Below are 16,740 nucleotides of genomic sequence, written 5' to 3'. Positions count from 1 at the left end.
TGGTGAGAGAGAATGTCCCCCCCCTCCTGAGGCTGTTGGAGAAAATGGGGGTACAACACATGTGGCTTCAGATGAAAAGGGCAAACCAGAAAAAGACGCACGTTCCCCCGAGCTGTCAACTTGTCAAACCTGTCAAACCATCCCAACGTTACATACTCGTCTCTCTCTCTCTCTCTCTCTTATACCTGTTCTGCCTGCCACGGAGGCAACTGTCGATGACGATGGCAATTCATTCTTCAGCTCATCCCAAGAAAACCCTCAGGTTCGTCTCACTCTTTTTACTTTCTTTTTCTCTCACGTAAACACTTCAGCTATCCCTCCCCTCTCCTCCCACCCGCCTCGAAGCGAAGCAAGCTGCATGTACGCACCAACAGTTCCCTCGTCTGCAACCACCACACAGCCCAGAATTACCCTAGATTGGCCAACGACACAGGCAAAAAAAGGGCTGAAGACACTCCCCAAAAAGCCGCGCGCCAGAATTGTTCCAGAAAGCCGCTTTGATCACCAATATCTGATCTACCGTCGCATCGGCGCCTGCGGCCCATTGAGCCGGAATCAAACGCACCCAAGACCATCATGCCGGACTTCTCTATTGGCTATTGCAGACCAAGCAAGATGCATCAAGCCAGCACTCGATTGGAACGACGGCGCGGCGGGCTTCGGGAAAGGGGGAAGACAAACAACAACGAAAAAGGACGGAAGCGCCGAGGCTGCACTGCTCTTCCCACCTTGCGACCTTACGCCAACGGCACAGTCGACTTGAGCTAGGGAGATAGTCTTGTCAGAAAGCCTGCTGCCTTGCGTCAAGACTTTGTTTCTCACTTTTCATTCTCTGTCACTTTCAGATATCACTCCTGGATGTTGGATTCGCATCAGCTCAACACCACAACCAACAGCCCCCAAAAGAGAATCTCGGTCTTATTCTCATCGGCTAATACCCGAAGCCCACATGACATGTCTGCAGCTTACAGACCGGACTGACGGACTCATGCACGTCAAAGCCATCCCACCCCAAAAGACCGTCGGCACGCAACCAGAACCCACCTCTTCGGCTCCGATCCAACTCCGGCAAGCAAACTTACGTGTAAGTGGCGCCAAGGGATGAGGGTTCCCTCTTCCCAGCAACTGGGGCTACTGTTGGCATGCAAGTTGTTACTATTTGGGTTTAACAAGAAAGGGAAAATGGCTCTTGAACAAACTGGCCTTTTTCGCTTTCTTGCATGCCGCTTTGTAGCCCAACTCTCTTCTCCGAAAAGAGGGCTGGCCTCCTCCCTCCTCCTGACCAACAGCACACACCCCCCTTTACCTCTCGTGTAGGGTGAGGGGGTGGTACACAGCAGCAAAGCCACGTCGGATTTGTGCTGCGCTGCTCGGTGTTACTGTTTTGTATTTTTTTTTTGCTCGAGGCTGCCCTCCACCCCCCCACCCACTCTTTTTTTGTTCGGCATTGGTATGCGGTTAATAGCCTGCCTACTCCTCTCTCACCTTGGTTGTTATATATCACTTCTGCGGAGTCCTTCCCTTACTCAGAGCCTCGGTTTCTCGTTTCGATATGTACGACTTGATCGTCCGATGACAACTTCGCCTCGCCTCGACGAGATATCTCGGTTGATGAAGATGGCCAGTATCAGCGACGACGACGGATAGATCAGCCACCGACGACGGGATATGCGAGTGGTCTGGATGAGACCTGGCCAGCCTTAGTAGGGGAGACATGTGCTGTCATCACACACTTGCACGTAGAATAACTGGCGACTCTCGGCAAACCTGACCACGAGCCCGTCGAACAAACCAAGTCCCGAGATACGAAGTCCGGCCGCTGGTACGATTGTCTGGAGGAGACACTGCGGTTATGGGAGGGAGTTGAAGGGTTAAGGGGCGTCAAACTTGGAGGGGAATCGATTCGTGCGGCTGGTGTCCAACACTCGGCCTTGTCTGCGCAGGACTGAAGGGGGCGCGGCTTGCGGACGGGGTCTTCTCCACCTTCGCGGGGGGCAGTTGGAGGGCTTACTTTTGCTTTGTTTGGCATTGGCCAACAATAAGATGGGAATATCCACTGTGGAAAAGACGAGGAAGGAACGGGTGGTCATGATTGTGCATTGTTGGAGGAAGGCGCAACCTGTCATCTAATCTGCCAAGAGGAGGAAGGAAGCAAACAGAGAAATCAATGTCTGCTTTGCTGAAGCTGGGGATGGAGCCACCGGCACCGTCAACGCCAACCAACCCACACCAAATCCCGTCTGTTGTTAGACCCCTGAGGAGCGAGAGGAACGGGATGACAATCTTGACATCCGAGGAGAGGAGCATATCAGGTCAGCAGTGGAGGAGACATCAAGATTACCGCTCGTGACAACACCTCGCGGCTCGACATACTCCACGAATCCCCTCGACGGCAACAGTCGCCTCGTCACCCATCCCCCCCCTTTTTCAACGACAGTGATGGACTTTCGACAAGATCTCACCAAACACAACAACAACAACAACAACAACAACAACAACAACAACCGAGGACAGCGAGATGAATACGAGAACTTCATTGACAGGTATGTATATATGAAGCACTAAAAGTACAAAGCTATAGACAAGAACTTGATCAACCTCTTCACCACTCACTCACACTCTCTCCTTTTTTTAAAAAATAATCCTTCCAACTTCATCACCACCACCACCACCCTATCGTTACAACCCCCAGAAAGTTCGAGTCAACCTCATCCCATCATTTTTTGTCAGTTCTTTATTACCATCCCCTCCCCCCCTACCCTACCCTACCCCCCAACCTCAGAATTAAGCATAGTATTCGAAGAAGAAAAAATCATCAAAACCATCCTCCCATATTATAAAACAAAGAAAAAAAGAGAGAAAAGAAAAAATCATTGTTGCCTTGTCCCCTTCCCTCCCTTTCCCTTCCTTCCGTTCCTTACCCACTTACCCACGGCCAAAATATCACACACACATGTCCATTCCACAATTCCATATCCCTCCTCCCTACCCACCCCTAATCACACTCACATACATCAAAAACCAATACGCAAAAACAAAAGCATTCAAACAACAGAAACCAAAGTTCATTTCCGAAAAGGAAAAAAAGCTGACAGCAAACATAGCAAAAACAATATATATGAAGAAAATAAAAATCGGCCGTTCAGCATATATCAGAAAACATTCGTAAAGGATGGATTGAAGATGATGATGATGATGATGATGGTAAAATAAGCCATAAGCCAGCCGACCCCCGACCCCCGACCCCAAATGTTCCTTTGTGTGTGTGGTGTTCCGGGTTAAAATGCGACGACAACGACGACGACAAACAACATCAAACCAACAGCCTCCCGTTTGCTCGGCAAATACCTCCACAAGAAAAGAAAAAAATCCAAAACCGCATCACGCGCACAAATACAACTAATGTTACACAAGCCCCAGTCCCCATCTGAGAGACTGCAAGGCAAGAAAGAAAGAAAGAAGAAGAAAAAGGGGGTATTGATGGATGAAGAGAGGGAAAAAAACACCAACCCAAAAAAAAAGACAAAATCCAAAATATGCAACAACATGCAACATCACCACTTTCCCACCCAACCCCTTACATCGACTCAATCCTCGCACTGGGCAACTGCATCCCGTCATCAAACTCCAGCTTTGGCCCCGTCCCCCACGGGTCATACACACCACCGGCGGCATACCCCCCAATCGTCGCCACCTCGACCGGAGGCTGGTAAACAGCATGCGCACCGCTATACCAATTCTGCTGCGGCTCTTCCTCTCTGACCGGTTGCGGCTCATAGTACTTTTGCTCCTGAGGTTGGCTGGTTGGTTGGGCCTGGGCTTGCTGAGGAGGGGGGTACATGTTCTGTTGTTGTTGTTGTTGTTGTTGTTGCTGCTGCTGCTGCTGTTGAGTCTCCACCACTGGGCTCGTCGCGTGAAGAGCATATGTCGCTGCTTGGGCGGGAGGGGCATGAGTGTAAAACCCTTCTTGGGTGGAGGGGGACCGGCCTGATCCGGCCGAGAAGCTGGATGGGCTTGACTGGATGGAGGCGGCAAGACCGGGGGCGGAAGGATAGGTCATCTCAACGGGGGCTTGGCGCGGGATGGTTTGGTATTGGGGGGCGTGCTGGTGGTGGTGAACCTGAGGGGCGCCAGGGTGGGGGTTGGTGTTCATTGTTGCTACGCCGGGGTTGTTGGAGTCCGCGACGAAGTAACTGTGGTGGGGGAGGGAGGACGTCCTCTGCAGCACGACGGGAACGTTTTGGTGGTGGTGATGTTGGGGAGGCTGGGGTTGTTGTTGATGGTGGTGGTGAACAGCTTGGGGGTGCGGATCCTGATGCAGGCCGTGGTATTCAGCTGCCCCGCCAGACGACAAAGAATGGCGGTGTTGGTTGTTGTACTGCTGCTGGAGGCTGTACCCGTTCATTTGCTGGCCAAAGTCGGCGAAACTCGCGGCACGCTGGAGATGGTGGCCGTGGGGTCCCATCATGGGGATGTGGTGATGTTGCTGTTGGGCTGTGGCCCAAGGCATGGCGGAATGGCTCTTTGGGGTGGAGGGGGAGTCCTCACTGCCCGTGTCGGACATGGAGTCGTCGAGCTCGGAAGAGTGGATGCCTCGTTGGTGAGAGCGGCGTTGGTGCTTGACCATGGTGGTCTTTCTGCAGAAGCTGCTTCGTGTCAGTGAACCCGGGGTCTGTGGACAAGTGTCATAGCTCCAAAGGTGGGAAGTCTCACCTCTTCAAGCAGCCGTCATGGGCGCACTTGTACGGTCGCTTGCCGGTGTGGATGCGGCGATGTCTGGCAAGACTCGAGGACTGCACTGAAGTCAGTATACCGATTCTCACCATCAACCTGAGCAAAAACTCACGTCTGAGAACCTCTTCCCGCAGCCATGGTGTTGGCACTGATGTGGCTTCTCGCCAGTGTGCGTCCGGATGTGAACCGTCAGCGCGCTCCGCTGGATGAAGCTCTTTCCGCATCCTGGCTGGTTGCACTGATACGGCCGCTCGTTGGTGTGAATCCGATAATGTCTTTGGAGATCTGACTTGCGGTTGAAGCTCTGTTTTTTGTTTCTCCTGTCAGTCAAACCATGAACCTCTCTTCTCCCGAAACCAAACCCCACGATGGTCACAGACACCACGCCCCGACAACAAACACCCTGCCACTGCGCGCACGATGATCGCCACCATACAACAAAAGAACATCAAAACGCACCTTACCACACCCATCCCAATCGCACTGGAAAGGGCGGGCCGTGGGCTCGTTATCAACAAGCTCCATGAGTTCCATCTTTCCTTCTCTCTTCCCTCTCTGTTCCTTTTTTCCTTTCCTACTTTTTCGATCGAGCCCTCTCTGTCGTGCGCAAAAAGGTCAAAGGCCTTGGAGCTGGTCAGAAACACACAGAGGCGCACGTTCTTCCTGCAAACCCCTCTTCTTCTTCCTTCTTCCTTTCCTTATATGTAGGGCAACTCTACCCCGTTTCGCCCCCCGCTCGTGGTGGTCGTGTGGAGGTGTGATAAGCTCCTCCAAGGATGTTCCCAACTTCCTTCCTCAAAATAAGCTTTTGTTTTTTCCCCCTCCCAAGTGGCGATGATGATTAGCAAGTTTGTTGCAGGTGGTTGGTTGGTGATGTGTACGTCGAACTTGGGTGTACCCTTGTATCTTCTTCGGAAGAGGCGTCCGGGCTGCCGCTGCGTGTTTGTGGTTTCCTCTCCGTCGTTCCCCCTTCTTGTTCCTCAATATTATTGCAAACAAAAATATTCGCCCCCAGAACAACCTTTTTCAAAAACGAATGAAGAGCTGTGTTGGTGGGAAAAAACTGGTTATTAACTTTTCCTTGCGCAACAAAATGGGCCGTTGATGGAGCGAAGCGTCCAGCGCAAAAAGGCGGGGAGAGATATGCAGCGCGGTTGGGTTCTGATGACGACAATAGAGAGTGTGTGTGTGCGTGTGTGCGTGTGTGCGAGGTAGCGGGGACCCAGGCGGAGAGAGGGAGAGCGAGGGAGGGAGCGAAAAGTGAGCACAAGCAAAACGATTGCGAGCTGAACACTTTTACTTCTCTCTCAAGAAATTTCGTTTGGGGCCGGGGAGAAAAGGGCGTATTGATGAAGGGGAGGTTATTTTTCTTCGCTATGGCAACGGGGTGGTTGGTTTGTTTGGTTGGTGAACAAAAATTATTTTGGCTTCAGGGCCGGGTCGAAAATCGGCGTGTCAGCTGGGACGGTACGAGCAACGGGAGCAAAGAAACTCAAACAACAACTGTCATCACTCAGCAACAACAAGATGACTACACAACACAAAAAACAACAACAACAACAACAACGAATTGGGACGGAAAAGACACAACCGTGCTGTTATGTTATGTTATGTTATGTATGTGTATGTGTGTGTGGATGTTGTGACGGAAGAGACAGACAGAAGCGGCCGGCAGCAACAACGCAAAACCCAGAGAGAAGACGAGGCGCGGAGTTAGGATGACGGATGGCGCGGGTCAAAGCCAAAGTTCCCTTTTATATATGTATGTATATATAAGAGGTGGGCAAAAGAAAATAAAAGAAACCGCACCGGTGACGAAGTGTTGGCAGGTGAAGGGGAACGGATGATGGGGAGGGAGGTGAAGGTTGGTTGGTGGTGGTGGTTGGAGGGGGGAGGGAGGCTGGTTGTTATGAAGAAGGTTCAGCGCCGGCTCTTCGTCTCTTTTCGTTCGACACACCCCCAGCAAATGCACGTTTATGGTAAGCGAAAAAGCGTGTTAAAGCTTAGGTGAAGGAACACACACACAGAGCAAAACTGGGGCAGCAGCACTGACACTAGCCTAGGGAAATCTCCGCCCACGTTGTGAAATGAAAAAAAGAAGGCAGACGGGAAGGCCGGCGCTGATAGGCCAGTGGCCGGGGGGGAGTGAAGGAGGATGGGAGGGGGTGAGAATAAGTTTGGTGGAGAGAGACCAAAAAGGGACAAGACGTTGGAGTCTGGACGAAGTGGAGAACATGAACGGACTGGGGTGAGAGGGGTGAGTGTGGATGATGGAGCTAAAGCCAAGTTGAGGCTAGAGAGCCAAGAGGAGAAGTATTCCGTACCTTTTTTTTTTTCGAGGCCTGTTCTGGTGCTACGCTGCTGCAGTAGGGCGACCGACGGTGCGAGTAAGGGCAGGGAGCGCTAGTTCGGCAGGTTTGGCCGTTCCACCTTTTGGGGAGGGGATGGTAGGGGCGGGGGTTGGGTGTGTGCGGAAGTGCGGTTTCGAAATTCAAAGCTGTCTAGGAGCCGGCGTGTGTTAAGTTTCCGAAACCAGCACCAGCATAACAAGAGAAAAAAGAAGGGTAGAGAGGCAGGGAGGCAGGTACATGGGAGAAGGAGGGGGGGTGTGGCAGGATGGATGTGGGGGACTGCACAGTTCAAAGTCAGGAACCACTCACACACAGGTCTTGCAGATCGTCGAGTGACCTCTTTCTGAGCTGCTTCTGGGCCAGGTCGAGTGCCGAAATCAGGGAAGGGCCCGGATGATTCCTAACCGTTGCTGTCAAGTGAATAGTTGTGTTGCTGTCAAGGTATGCTGGATATCTCGTATCGTATTGCGCACACGTGTGTATGTGTGTGTGTGTGTGTGTGTCGTCCCAGCTTCTCTCCTTCTCCCTTTCTTAAACTATCTTAAAGTTGGAGCTACTGAACGGCGCGCGTTCAAATCTGTCGTAACGGTTGACCTGCCAAAAAGAAAAAGATGGGCTGGCGGATGCTGCTGATGCTGCTGCTGCTGCTGCTGCTGCTGCTGCTGTTGTTGTTGCTATTTTTCTCTCACTTTTCTTTCTCTCTCTCTTTTTCTTTTTGTCGTTTCTTCTTTACGGTTTTCCCTAAGCTCCGAAATTGACCGAGACAGGCAGCGGGAACAGGCGCGCGGCGGCCGGCTGGTTTTTGTCGTCAGCCCTGTAAGATATTGACAGGGTTGTTGGCTGCTGTGCGGTTGTCAACCTCTCAAAAGTTTCCGTGAGGTTGTCTTCCGATGATGTTGTCGTTGTCGTCGTTGTTCTTTTACACTGGGGCAAACAAATAAAATAAAATAAAAATATTAGACAAAAACCGAGATGAACAACAAACTCCTTTTTGGTCTGGGTGGGAAGGGGTTCCTCGTGGGTTATGTATCCACGCAACGCAGGGGAAAGCGAACCCGAGCAGCAGAATGAGAACCACAGATTGTTGTGTTGGGTTGTTAGACGAGATTGGACACTAACGAGGAATGGCTCTTCCAATTTTTCTCGTGGACGGCATGGGTATCTAGAACCCTTGGTGGCGTGCGTGTTGTCTGATGAGGGCTATAAAATCGAGGTTGCTATACCCTTGGGGGTGATGATGGGTCTCCCCAAGCCTCCCTCGCCCGCCGGCCGTCCAAAATGTGGGGAGAGGTCACAAAATACGGGGAAGATAGGTCTACCGCGTGGTATGGTGATGGGTTTGTGCTGCGAAAAGGGACGGACGGCAGGATGTTGAGCCCTAGGGAAACCGCAGCACTGCAACGTCGAGATATCTCTCTGTACAATAGCAGTGGTCGGTATGAACGAGGGACGGGAACTTGTCTGATGTGAAAGGTGAACAACGCCCGAGCACACACAGCATCCACTCTAGACAGCTCGCTCTAGATGCTCTCCTGCTACTGTACAATCCTGATGCAGAGAAAAAACTGGTTCAGACAGTGGGCCAGACGTGGCTCCGGCGATCTCGCTGTGGCCTGGGCTCGGGTTCGTCAAAGATGGGGAGTGGTATCCTCTGTTGCAAGAGGTATAGCGCTCTCTCTTGTAGAAAGGATCCAAAAGTAAGCCGTGTGTGGCGGCCGAGCGGTGGTGACAAGGTGTGCTGCTCTTGAGTCGTGTTGCGTCCGTCTGCAAAACACAGCACGCAGTTGGTGCAAGAAGAAGAACCCCGCGATGATTATACAATCCAACCTGCAGACCTTCGTCCGGGCGCAAATCAGGTGCTCAAGGTGCGGCAGCGAGAGTCACCTCTTTGCTCTGTGTGAGGGGTTTCCGAATTGTTGCAAGGTGAAGAAGAAATCTGGCCGACGGCCGTAGCATTTGTGATATCTCGCTCCAACGTTGGACGTAGTGTGCCGGAGCTAGTCAAGGTCAAGAATTTGGGATCCGGGATCCGAACGGCACGTTAAGAAAAAAAGGTGAAAATGCTTTTCTGTTGGTTAGGAAGATTGTGTGTGTTTGTACCTAACCTTCCCCCCCCCCCCCTTTCTTTAGATATACATATGAATCTAGAGAACCATCCGGATATGATATTACACGGCTAATAATAACAGAGATGATAAGAGACAGGAAAGTAGGTAGAAATCACGAGTGCCGATCAAAAGGTGTGCCGTGTCCCGTGTCTTTCTGTTGCTTCTCTGTTTCCCGTCGCCGGTCCGCAACGATGATAGTGGCAGGGAGGAGGGACGGGACGAGCGAGTGGTGAGTGAGTGGTAGAAGGCTTGCTGGGGACGGCTCCCCCAGCTTCACCTAGGTAGTCGGTCATCCCTTTCCAACCCCCTCCCCCCGACCCTTGGGACTGCTGCAGTTCCCAGCCCGCAGCGTTGCTTTTTACCTGAGCTTTCCTCGAAACGGCAAGAGACCAACATCGCTCTCATCCCAAAGAGGAACTTCCCTCAGGGCCAGCTGAGTGTTATCGAACAGGCAAGGTCAGATTCAGAGATTGCCTGCCTGATGACGGGCCCTGCAGGAAGCGTGCAGCTCTCACACTACGGAGAAAAAAAAAAAAGAGTAACAAGAAAAAGCAAAGACAGAAAAAAAGGAGCAAAAAGAGGAGAAGCGGTCGCCATCAAACCTCGCTTCACTCTTCTCGTTGGCGTCAGTCGCGTCAGTCTTAACCATTCGGGCTTGCAGCCCCTATCCCTTGCTAGCAGCATGCCACTAGCGCAGACGACAGCGACCGGAAGTAGCCTGTCCCTGTCCATCGCGGGGCAACATCCAATAACCTTGACAAAACCTTGACAATTGCTTTCTCTGCGAATGCATGTCTGTCTGCCCTGCCTGCCGGGAACAAGTGTGAAGTTTGAGCTGTTGTAAGATGTACCCATCTACCCGTGTAGACAAAAGATACCTATGTATGTATCGGGCATACCTCAGGGTAATGGATTTCGGGATGGTGATGGGTAGGTATTTCATGACGCTCCTCCTCCTCCTCCTCCTCTTCTAGTGTGGGAAATGGCAATGAGAGGAACAGGAGGACCTCTCTCCCTTTCTCCTCCGCGTCCAGTCGGGTGCAGTCCCTTCAAACAGTTTGGTAGCCGCACCCCATTCGCAGCCAGCCAGCCAGCCAGCCAGCCATGCACCCATAAAATCGCACGGACAATTATTATAACACACCTGCAGCCTATGTATGTACTCATGTACCCCAGGTGGTCACCCGTCACACTCCAAGAGGTATCTGTAACGGCCATGAGAACCCTGATCGAGACCTTACCGGCTTGGAGAGCAACCCGACTGGTACCTTGCAGGGGGGGGAAGGGGGAAGGGGGGAGGGACAAGATGGGAGTTCCCCGCGGAAAGAGGTGCGAAGCGAGGTTGCCATGGATGCTACCGTCGTAAGGAAGAAAAGGGTGTGCCCCTGCTTGCCAAGTCGAGAGAGAGAGAGAGCTGGATGGACACTTGACCCGAACGAGATAAACTGCTGGCAGGATGGATGGATGGGTGATGAGGAGGATTGTGAAGCACGGAGCGTTCGGTGGACCGGTGAACAATCGACCCGAGATGCTGGTTTGTGTGGTTTGTGCCTTGCTGTACAACGACGACACGACTTGGCTTCGATATCTCCTCGCACTTCACCAACCCGGCCTTTCAGAAATCTAGACTTTGACATGTGAGATATCTTTGTAAGATGTGAGCGATCCGAGTCGGCCCGCAGGTGAGAAGGGCCTTGCCAACAGGGGAACCCCTCCGCGGGCTGGATAGTATGTATAAGGGAAAACAGATAGATTGAGAGACCAGCCGGCACCTGTTTCTTACTGCCGACGAAAGAACCCAATTCCCGGTCTCAGGTCCTGTTACACCAGCCTCCCCCTTCGCCCTTGGAAAGCCCCCTCGGTCCGGCTTTGGCTTCTACTGCGACAGCAGCGAGATTCCCAGCGCTCTATCAGAGCGAGCTGTGTGCGTGGTGCAGCAGTGCATCTAGAGGCCGCCCTAGAATGCAACCATAGGATGCAACCGCGTTGAAGCTACGGCCCACCACAAGATTGCACTTGTCATGAGAAGACCCCATCTCTCCTGCAGCAAAACCTCACAGTCGAATGCGAGCCAGACGGGTGACGGGCGGAGCCCCAACACACACAAGAATCGCAAGGGAGGAGAAAGGAAAAGAGACAAGATCGTGACGAGAAAACCCCTGACCGGCAGCCGGGCAGCTGCGGAGACAATCCAAAATCTCAACGACACTTGTTGCTTCTTCCTCTGCCATCAAGGGGGGACAAAAAAAGAGCTTTGTCGCAGGCCCCTGCCGGCTAGCTCGGGTTCCCAGCCTGAGATACCCTACCCAAGAGATCGACACCTCGAAATGCCGGCAACGGTTTAGCTATTTTTCCTACCCGCAACCCTGTGAACGCAGCGGGAAGGAAAGAGGAATTGATGAGGGAAAAGAGAAGTCCAAGAAACACCAAAGGGACGGGAAGGGGGACATTGGACCAATTGAAAAACTGCTCAACCGTCTTTTTGGCTGTGTCTCTGATGTAAGAGCACCAACGTCTTACAGATGATGACAGACAGCGTCGGCCACCACCGGCGCCTTTTCCATCCCTTCTCCACCCCTGCCGAGACAACCCGATTCCACCTCACCTGGGCTTCATCACACAAGGCCACCGCTAATAAAATGGGGCGTGTAAAAGCAAAACACCGTCGGTGAAGGTGACAATGGCGTTGTCGTGTACCTTCGTAGTCGTCGTGCTCTGTAATGACCCCCAAATCCACAGGCCGAGCCAGCCTTGTGTAATCGGTCCTCTGGGAAGCGAGAAACAAAATGCAACAAACGAAACATCCAATATCCAGAGGGGGGGAAACGGCGCTTCGAACCGTGTCTCTCCTTTCCTCCCGGGTTGGCTGTTTCCATCCGTGTCTTGATCCTGTCGTTGCCCGGGGATAAAGGGCTCATGCCGTGCTCTTCTTGTTTTATCAAGGTTAATACCGATCATCCTATGCATAAAAGACAGTGTTCGAAGAGGCATGGAATATTAGCCTCTGATATGATTGCGAGAAGCGGCCGGTTCGAGAGAAACGCGCGTGATGGTCACGGGAAAAGGCTAAAGTGATTTTGTTTTGTCCCAGAGGCATTTATTGTTTCTGCGTTTCACAGACATCAAGCCATGATGGAGTTGGTAAACATCCTCATGGTGGTTGCCCCGCGTGCCTGCGATCATGGATGCGCTGGAACTAGAGGCCGAGGGGAGATTGGTCAAGCGGTGAGGATCCTGGACGGCCTGCTTAGCCATCGTTAGTCGTATCGTTGGATCGATCGGATAAGTGCTTTGCATTTGGCGAATATCCGCATGATGAAGCATTGCAGGAGCTGGATCGTTCTTTGTGGACACCAGTGAAAGGTGATGATCCCAAGGTCGCATCCAACCCCGCTCACGATTAGCAATGAAGAGCCTCCAGTCAATATTGCAATAGGGCGCCGTCCAGGGGCCATCCTGTGTGTCGGCCGGTCAACAAGGCCTCGCCTCGTGTGCTGTGATTCTTAGCAAACAGTTATTACTAGTTTTTCTAGTGTACCAAACTGCGGAAAGCTTCTGCTTTTGGCGATATCACAGCGATGCCTGTGTTATAGCCCTGTGGATAGAGGCTGGTGTCAGGGTAAGCTTTGCGTATCTCCTGAGGGGTCTTGGGGGATCAAGTGGCTCCAGCAAGATGGTCAGGCTAGGGCTTGGCCTAGAAAACCAGGGCCCAGACCACCGCTGAGTGCCCAGTAAATTGTAATCGATTGGTCCAGTTCCCAAGGTCGCGGCCAGCACCGCACTCGTTTGACGGGAAATTCTGTTCAAGTTCACCCCAACTATCAGACTCCTCATTGGTGGAAATGGAAGGCTCACCACCATCCTCATTGCAACACAGAAACAGAGAAATCCTCGAGATTGTCGTGGGCCTGATGAACCCGTCTGACAAGGATTCCCCATATTCTCAACCCTCGGAATGGCAAGGAAGACGGCTGGAGGACGACGTGCCGTGGCCATCGACAGTGGTTTTTAGCAGGCCTGCTATAGGCTTTGCTGGGACAACAGCCACTGTGAGATGCCGCCGCTGTGCGGAGGGCGAAAAACAATATATGTCCTATGCCGTATGTAATTGTGCAAAATTTCGAACCGTAGAAATGATTCTGAGGTCTGGATACCCCCGCTGGGAAGTCCGGTGTTCTCAACACCATGGCCAGACCCGTGATAGAGCCCTCCCGTCTCTCCACCGACGACGATTCGACAGACGTGAAGTGTGCTGCCGCTACCAGAGAGCTGAAACAGGTGGTTCTTCCAATACCATTGTGGCGTTTCTAGATGTTGCAGTGCATCGCATGAGAAAGGGACTGTAGGTGAGCAGCAGGTAAGCTGGTCCTTTTGCGGGGAAGCGACACCCCAAAGCAACGACGGGTGGCTTGAAAAAGAGGGAAGGACATGATTTGCAGGAAAAGCATGTAGAAGGCCGCAACGCCGGCCGCGGGACGGCTCGGATGCCGGTCTAGGTCGCTGTCGTCGTTATGAGGAGGGGGCAGACGGCAGCAAAACTGGCTGCTTGGGAGATGTGGCTCGAGCATTTTTAGAGGAACGGAGGCCGGATGTGGAACCCACCGACGGGAGGGGTACCGGTACATGACGTCCGGCTCACCGCTGCGTCGACGGAGGGGTTCATGCTTGACCGGCCGCTGAATCAGTATGTAAATAAAAGCCGCTGTAACATTGTTTCGCTTAAATACCGAATGCTTCGGCGAGAAGGGGCCAGGAAGGAGAGGGCTCACATGACGGACGGTGAGGCGGCAGAGAATGCATCAACAGGAGGTGTGGCCGGTGCTGCTTGGTGTGGGGGAAGCTGTGAAGGAACGATGCAGACACGGCTCGTAGCGTGGCCAGCCATCAAGTTCTGCCCTTCACCGCATCGCAGGAGATGAAAAACTCTGTCTGCAGGTAGGCGAAGCGAATGACGTCCATTGAGGGGTGAGGTTATTGATGTTGCTGCTCAGGAACTCCAACAAACCAGGTATCTGGGTTGGGTGAATTGAGTTTGAAGCTTTGCTCGCTTGCGGCAAACGGCGGCTGCTGGCGCTTGTGAGATTTCGATCCGAGACACTTCTTTGGTTTCCCAGGGCATTTCGCGGCTTCCTCTCTCGGACCTCTGTTGCCTCCACGTTTTCATCTCTTTTGATCAAGATCTGTCGTGCAAAGAATCTCTTGTTCCAAAGCCTGAGCGCGGCCGGTCTTCTGGTGGATAGAGTCTGTGCGCGGCAGGTTTGGTGTGCTGCCCTGGAGCATGATTGGCTGCTCCACATCATCACCATGAACGATGGCGGGGTGAGCAGGGTGGGTTGCCCGCACTGCACTCTGCTACCCTTGATGAACCAGCAAGGATGCGACGTCTTGTGGATCCGTGGTGGCATCAAAAGCAGAAACATACAAAAAGATATCAACTTACCTACTCTGTGATCCGAGGGACCACGGCACAAAGGGAATGAGTTGGCAGCTCATGCGGCCAGTCTGTAAAGCATCTGCAAATGTACCCCAGACCAGCACGGCACGATAGTTGTAGGATGTCCCGTCTGCTCGTCTGCCCGCCTGCCTGCCTGCTTGCTTCAAAGGCCGAAAGCCCCAATGACTAGATTAGGAAGACAAGTGCCGTTTCTGTCTATGAAGGGATGATGGTGGGATGGGATAGGCATAGTAGGTGCAGCCCTCGCAATCGCCTATGTACGCTCTGATATCGTCAAGTCAGAAACAACGCTAGTCTCGGGCAGCATATAGAGGCGTCATATTTGTAATGCCTGACGCACATAGAACCCATACCTAACAACGTCAACGTGCCTAGTTGGACTTCTGACTGACATCACCCCTCTACGCAAGCTGGCAAGCTGTGTGTGTGTCAGGGGCTGGGAAAACAGGTCTCCGATGCAGTCCATCCTGTTTGGTCTTTGAGGTGTGTCTACAAGGTGTGATGGTGTGTGTGGTATGGAATGTTGCAATGCGCAAACCCTTTCTCATTTGCACCCTCTTGCCACAACTCTCGAGATATTCACTGCGGGAAGGGTCCTGAGGCCCGTGTCCAGGCGGGATGAAAGGAGACTTTTTTTATTCTGCTTTCCGTCCCCCGCATTCTGAGGATCAAGGTAGTCTTTTGGTGCAACTCTGGCGGCGAACCTGTCAACCTGGGAGTTTGGTCCTTGACAACTCCGACGCAACGCTTTGTTGCTATTTCTTGACTTTTTGACAGCAACTCTTTACCGATATGTGGCTTGGGTGCAGATCTATGGACCGTTCCAGCAGGAGTTCGTGAAGCCATCTGCACAGCACTGGCCCGGTGACCCGAGCTCGGCCAAGAGGTGTGCCCCCTTTCTCAGGATGGCTTGTCTGAATAACGAAGCATCTCCGTCATTCTCATCACCTCCCCGCAACCAGCCAAGTGTGGGGTGAGCGGGTGGTCGTCGTATGTGGGGTCTGTGGCGGGGCAGATGACATCGCGCGCTGTTAGCCAAGCAAGGTGACCGAGGGATCAATTTCTTTTCTGATCACCTGGTGGCATCAATGTCAGACTCTTGTTTGAACCTGCAGTCTGCTGGAAATGCTCAAGCAAAACACACAAGAGTCGAGTCTCTTCAGTCTGTCATTTTGATACGATAGGGCGGGGCGATCTCTGCAGGGATAAAACGTGGCTGCACGTGGAAGACTTCAACTGCCCCGGACTATCGTGACATCCAATAGGAAGCCGCAATCTCATCACTTCATCTGAAACTGAGTCGAAACAGAAAACATCTCAACCCCACCTCGCTTTCTGTCTTGAACCACTGCCTCACTCGCCTTCGGCCTACCTTTTTGCCGGTCTCTGGTTACGAGGTCGGGGTTAAAGCATTACGAGGGCTCTAGATGCAGAATACGGAGGGCAGAGCGCAGCATGAAAGCAATCGAAACAAGAAAGGAGTTTTAAGTCGACCAATATATCGACAAAAACCAGCTGGTGGCGACGAACGCAAAAGCTTGGGGTTTTCCATGGTTTGTTGCATGATTGCACAGACCAAGCGTTCGCAGCTTCAGGCTCGGCCATTCCAGTCCTCGATGATGGGAACAACCACAGACCAGATTCACGCAAATGCAAGCAATTTGGACCAACAAACAAGTCTTATCCAAGTCCGGTAGGATGGAATAACCTGTTCTCCGAGGCTCGGTCTTTCACAGCAACATTTTGATGTGAAGTTATCACTGACCGCCTCCTTAGATCCATAGAGGCTGTGGCGAGACTTTTTTTGCCTCAGTTGCGCATTCCCTCTGATTTGTCGAGTGTTTCCAGGCCCGGCAAACGTCCCGGTTGGCAACCAAGGATCCGCGACTCCTTGCCAATATCATCCCGCTGTTATGCCTCTGCATCTGCATGCAGCGAGAATTGATCACTTGCCTGCAGAATGCCATGTTCCTCTTGAGTTGGTCTGTCACCAACCCACCACTCATCACAATCTTCAAGGTCGATACGAGCATACATCAAACACGACAACAATCCTATCACTGCTGCTGGTTTGAGATCTTCCTGTCACAAC

At 52.4% G+C, this 16,740-nt stretch overlaps 1 protein-coding gene across 1 annotated transcript; it reads right to left on the bottom strand.

Moving 5' to 3' along the window:
- Positions 1 to 3,241: 3,241 nt before the first annotated feature.
- On the bottom strand, positions 3,242 to 6,586 carry QC763_605230 (uncharacterized protein). Its single transcript, XM_062914363.1, is given in 5 exon segments — positions 3,242 to 4,649; positions 4,714 to 4,793; positions 4,847 to 5,052; positions 5,199 to 5,934; positions 5,943 to 6,586. Coding segments are annotated over 4 exon segments (1,428 nt in total). The 5' UTR covers positions 5,269 to 5,934; positions 5,943 to 6,586; the 3' UTR covers positions 3,242 to 3,577.
- Positions 6,587 to 16,740: the final 10,154 nt, after the last annotated feature.

Source organism: Podospora pseudopauciseta, chromosome 6 (genome assembly GCF_035222475.1).
Source record: "Podospora pseudopauciseta strain CBS 411.78 chromosome 6, whole genome shotgun sequence".
NCBI classification, from domain to species: Eukaryota; Fungi; Ascomycota; class Sordariomycetes; order Sordariales; family Podosporaceae; genus Podospora; species Podospora pseudopauciseta.
The sequence above is the reverse complement of the archived record's forward strand: the minus strand, read 5'-3'. Positions and strand labels throughout refer to the sequence as shown.